The 5,041-nt window shown below is 35.4% G+C and overlaps 1 protein-coding gene across 5 annotated transcripts; it reads left to right on the top strand.

Moving 5' to 3' along the window:
- Positions 1–520: 520 nt before the first annotated feature.
- Positions 521–4,521, top strand: LOC149261443 (LRR receptor-like serine/threonine-protein kinase RPK2). Of its 5 annotated transcripts, XR_016248452.1 has the most exons (11): positions 521–881; positions 1,379–1,450; positions 1,581–1,652; positions 1,780–1,851; positions 2,034–2,104; positions 2,331–2,402; positions 2,521–2,589; positions 2,779–2,850; positions 3,114–3,186; positions 3,324–3,395; positions 3,507–3,572. XR_016248452.1 is itself a non-coding variant. In XM_089381836.1 (10 exons), the coding sequence occupies exons 5-9, from the start codon at positions 2,076–2,078 to the stop codon at positions 3,178–3,180; spliced, it is 309 nt and encodes a 102-aa protein (XP_089237962.1). In that variant the 5' UTR covers positions 522–881; positions 1,379–1,450; positions 1,581–1,652; positions 1,780–1,851; positions 2,034–2,075; the 3' UTR covers positions 3,181–3,186; positions 3,324–3,497. The 5 variants fall into 5 exon arrangements, 2 of the variants coding, with proteins under 2 accessions (XP_089237962.1, XP_089237957.1); XR_016248453.1 differs by lacking the exon at positions 1,780–1,851; XM_089381836.1 differs by lacking the exon at positions 3,507–3,572 and having other exon boundaries at positions 522–881; positions 3,324–3,497.
- Positions 4,522–5,041: the final 520 nt, after the last annotated feature.

The following is a 5,041-nucleotide window of genomic DNA, read 5'->3' on the forward strand; positions in this document are numbered from 1 at the left end:
AAGCACTTTGGGTTCATTGCAATTAAACTGATAGTCTTAATGCAGACTATATTTAGCAGCTCTTTATAATATATATACTGTTCATAGTTGATTCAGTGTTCTGCATGCAGTGACCTTAAAGGAAATGGTCTCTCAGGCCAAATTCCCGACGAGATTGGAGATTGCTCTGCATTGAAAATCTTGTGAGTTACTCTCTCTAATCTTGCAAGACTACAGTGGTTAAATCAGGTCATCTCCATACAGAACGTGTAACACTCCTAACCGATATAACTACATAGGAAAAAAAAAATTAATTAAAACTCTCACACTATCTATAACCCATCGGGGTCACACATGGTTCAACCATTCACTATGACTATTTACATGTGTGTTTGCATTGACTGACGTGCCCACCCCCTTGGCATTGTTTTGGGTTCAGTTTCCGATTCACCCTTGTGATTAGTGTTCCAGGTGCATTTATGTCAAATACTTTTAAACTGCCGGCAAACATATTGTATGTTACTACTCTGTCCTACCACTCCGTAAGTATTACAATGTGAATTCATTTGGCATTATAGTTCCCGCGTTGCATTTAACTATTACGCTGTCCGGACTGACGTGGTGTGGCAGATGAGACTTGGGAGTCTGTGACCTTGGGTTCCCCACCCCATCGACGACGAAGGAGAAAGGATGACGATCCAATGGCTTGGCTCCTACCCACAGGCTATTCCACCGCCTTACCGTGGATATGCATCATTCTCTCCCTTGCCTTTTACATTGGATTCAGCTCTCTGGTTTCTCTTTTACACAGTGAGCGCTTCATGTGGCTGAATGAAAACCAGTGGGGTTTTGTTGCAGTTTAAATCCTTCCTAGGTGCCTGGATGGATCGGTTCTACACCAGGTGAATGCTTCTTTTTGTTGATGGTCATTCATACTTTTATTTTTTTGTATTGTATAGCTCGAACTTTTCCTGTTCTCGGTCTCAATTCTTTAAATTTTTTTTTACTATGTAGTTATATCAGTTAAGAGTGTTACAGAACGACTCATGAAAAACCCTTGAAAATCCCTTTAAAGAAATGTTCACCCCACCTATCTAGGAAAGTCTCTTTTCAAGCGTTTATCTGTCCAAAAAAAAATGATTGTTCAACTACAAGTTGGTTAAAGCAGATCTCACCATATGCAACACTCGTAGTCTGGTTCAAGATGCATATATTACTTTACTATAGATAATTGTTAAGTATTATGCTGAAAACAACTGTCTTTTGAGAAGATATCTGATGCCAAACCAAGCTGCTGTGTGCATCTAAACGTCCCTCTAGTCAAACTACAAGTCATCATTCTCATGGTTTATATTTCGTAGAAACCGCTGACTTGATTTGATCTTCAATGTTGCTGCAGAGAAGTCTCTTTAAATTATTTATATGGAGACATTCCCTTTTCAATATCGAAGTTGAAGCAACTAGAACAACTGTAAGTATCCTAACATTCTGTAATTGCTCGCTATTGTAAAGAATTTAGCTTAATTTGTAGATGTTTTTGTATTTTTCCCTGTCTTAGAAGGGAGTGAAAGCTCCTTTTGACACATTGATCAAATTTACAGGATTGTGAAGAATAACCAGTTAATGGGGCCTATACCTTCAACGTTGTCTCATATTCCTAACTTGAAGAAAATGTAGGTTGGGAATACTGTTTTGGATTCTACTCTCTTTGCTGCCCTTTACTTGTCAAAGAACTGCATAGGATGTGTAAATTCTGGATTCTGGAGGAGTATCATTTAAAAATGCTTTTGCATTTTTTAGGGATTTTGCAAAAAATCAATTAAGTGGGGAGATCCCCAGGCTTATCTATTGGAATGAAGTTTTGAAATATTTGTAAGAGTCTGGATTCTTTATGAGGTTTCCTGGGCTTATCGTTCTCTCACTAAGTAAAATTTGTTTTTATTTTCCTGTTAAGGTTTGGAAGAAGCATTTATGTTAATAGTACTGTTCTTAGGTTTGCAAACTAAATTTGGCGCCCATTCTTTTTGAAATGGGCATATTGTTATCGTTTCTAGGGGCTGCGCAACAACTTCTTAGTTGGGACTCTTTCCGCTGACATGTGTCAATTGACAAGATTGTGGTTCTTGTAAGTCACAATACTTCTGTCTTGTGGAGTAGATGCAGAATTTTTTAAAGCTTTCTTTCTTCGAATTAATTCTGCATATGAAACCCATCAAAACTCGCGGTCATAGAGCATTTATCTTTAAATTTATGTATCTCGATGCAGCGTTTTCAGTGCATTAACGAATTTTACCTGAAGGATTCTTCGTGGTAGCTTAAATGTTTCTAAGTAGTTGATCTCTGTTATGCAGTGATGTGCGAGGCAACAACTTGTCGGGGACCATTCCTGAGAATATTGGCAACTGTACAAGCTATGCAATTTTGTATGTTTTCTGATTTTCCTATCTGGATTTTAAATGAACAAACGGGTGTAAATGTATGGTTTGATGCAAGACTCGTAATCTCAATTACTTACTGAATTGGGGTTGGTATTCTTATCAGGGACTTATCATACAATCAAGTTACCGGAGAGATCCCCTTCAATATTGGGTTTCTACAAGTGGCTACTCTGTAAGTGGAGATATTTCCAGGATTGAACTGTGTTCAAGTATCAGGAATTTTGTGTTGAATAGGCAGGGATATGAGATTATGCAGGTTGTCTAAGTAATGCAATTAATTGCATGGTATGCACTATTCAACCGACATCATTAATTTGGTTGCTTTGGTTGTCCTACCCTAATTTTAAAGTGGTTATCCTAGGTCGTTACAAGGAAACAAGCTGACCGGAAGGATACCTGAAGTAATTGGTCTCATGCAGGCTCTTATTGTTCTGTAAGTACAGTGTTTTCTGGATCTCAACTTGTCCAAAATTTTCCGGTGATCAGATTAAAGTATAATCTCTTACATTTAATTGCATGGAAGCCTAGATCAATAAGAATCCATAATGATTTTGGATATTGTCGATATATTTCTTATGCAGAATCAATCAATATTCCTTCATTCATTGATAAATGTTTTGTGACCTTTGGCAAACACTTGATTATGTAATTATGGTGTAAGCTTTAGTGTACTGATACAATTAATATTTATTACAGGGATTTGAGTGATAATCATCTTTACTGGAACAATTCCTCCAATTCTAGGCAAATTGACTTACACTGATAAACTGTGAGTTTCTTGCATAGTTAATGCTCGAATTTTTCCTATCTGGGTTTGTGAAAGTCCATTACTTTTTGACTATAAATTTCATTTATGTTCAATTTTCAAGAATTTGATTCTCTTCTTCTTTCTTTTGCACTACTCAGATATTTACACAGTAATAATCTCACGGGATCTATTCCGCCAGAATTGGGGAACATGACAAAGCTGGGATACCTGTAAGAGATTCCAATCACATATTTTGTGATGATTGATATGTAAGAAATGGAAACTGGACATGCAGGATAAGAAATAGCTCTTTGATAGTCAACGGTTGTATGCATATGCAGGCAGCTAAATGACAATCAGCTGACTGGGCAAATTCCACCTGAGCTAGGGAATTTGGAACAGCTGTTCGAATTGTAAGTTTGTGTCCAAACCCTTTTCTAGAAAGTGGAGATAAAAATGATAGAAATATATTGAAACCTCCCATACACTAAACATTAATCTATGATATCTTTTGGATTCTTGCTGTAAGTATTTAACATTCCAAGGTTGTATTTTTCTTGAGACAGAAATCTTGCCAGAAATCAACTTGAAGGTCCGATCCCAGAGAATATTAGTTCATGTGTTGCTCTCATTTTCTTGTAAGTGATATAATCTTCAAGCCAAGTGATGAATTTGCGGAGTATAATTTCCCACTGGCTAACAATATTAACGCTGTGCCTTCATTGTCCTTTGTCCTGTAGCAATATGCATGGCAACCGTTTGAATGGAACTATTCCTTTGGAATTTCAAAAACTTAATAGGCTAACTTATCTGTAAGTAATCCTGGGCCATATTCTAAATTGACCTATAACATAATGAGCTGTTGAATTGCATTAAGCATATTCAATGTGACTAACGGATAACGTTGCTGCTTTTACAGAAATCTATCCTCCAACAATATCACGGGAACAATTCCTGTAGAGCTGGGGCATATTATAAATTTAGACAGATTGTGAGTTTTAGTTATTCTAGTGTCTTGGTACATTCATCTCGATGGCTAGATGCCCAGTGAGAAGACCGTTGGTCACGGAGATGATGCCTTCAACACTTTCTTCAGCAAAACTAGAGTTGAAAGCATGTTCCTCCTGCTGTATTTGTAGATCTGGAGCCGATTTTCATTGATGAGTAACCTGTAAGCTGGCCAGCAGATGCCAACCGATGTTTAGCTTGTTGGAACCAATTGAACATCGTAATAGAGATGGCGTAGAGAGGGCGAACAATCCCGGAGAGACAATTATGGACATTTATTTTTTTAAAATAATTTTTATATTGTCTCTAAAGAGACAATAGTTTGAATTATGGACATTTATTTTTTTTCAAATAGTTTTTTATATTGTCTCTAGAGAGACAATTATGGACATTTATTTTTTTTTAAATAATTTTTTATATTGTCTCTAGAGAGACAATTATGGACATTTATTTTTTTTAAATAATTTTTTATAGTCTCTCGAGAGAGACAATAGTTTGAATTATAGACATTTATTTATTTTTAAATAATTTTTTATGTTGTCTCTAGAGAGACAATTATGGACATATATTTTTTTTTAAATAATTTTTTATATTCTCTCTAGAGAGACAATAGTTTGAATTATGGACATTTATTTTTTTTTAAATAATTTTTTATATTGTCTCTAGAGAGACAATTATGGACATTTATTTTTTTTAAATAATTTTTTATATTCTCTCTAGAGAGACAATAGTTTGAATTATGAGACAATATGTTTTTAATCTCAGCTATTGTCTCTAAAAAGACAAAAATGTAATTGTCTCTAGAGAGACAAATGAAATTGTCTCTAGAGAGACAAATCAAATTGCCTCTTAATAGACAATAATTCTT

The sequence above is a fragment of the Pinus tabuliformis genome, chromosome 6 (genome assembly GCF_031772625.1).
Source record: "Pinus tabuliformis cultivar Carrire ecotype Pingquan chromosome 6, CPIR1, whole genome shotgun sequence".
NCBI lineage: Eukaryota > Viridiplantae > Streptophyta > Pinopsida > Pinales > Pinaceae > Pinus > Pinus tabuliformis.

Coding starts and splice junctions, on each gene's coding strand:
- LOC149261443 (XM_089381831.1), top strand. CDS start 3,376: ATGACAAAGCTGGGATACCT. Junction 3,396..3,506: donor ATGACAAAGCTGGGATACCT/GTAAGAGATTCC, acceptor ATGCATATGCAG/GCAGCTAAATGACAATCAGC. Junction 3,978..4,084: donor CTTAATAGGCTAACTTATCT/GTAAGTAATCCT, acceptor CTGCTTTTACAG/AAATCTATCCTCCAACAATA.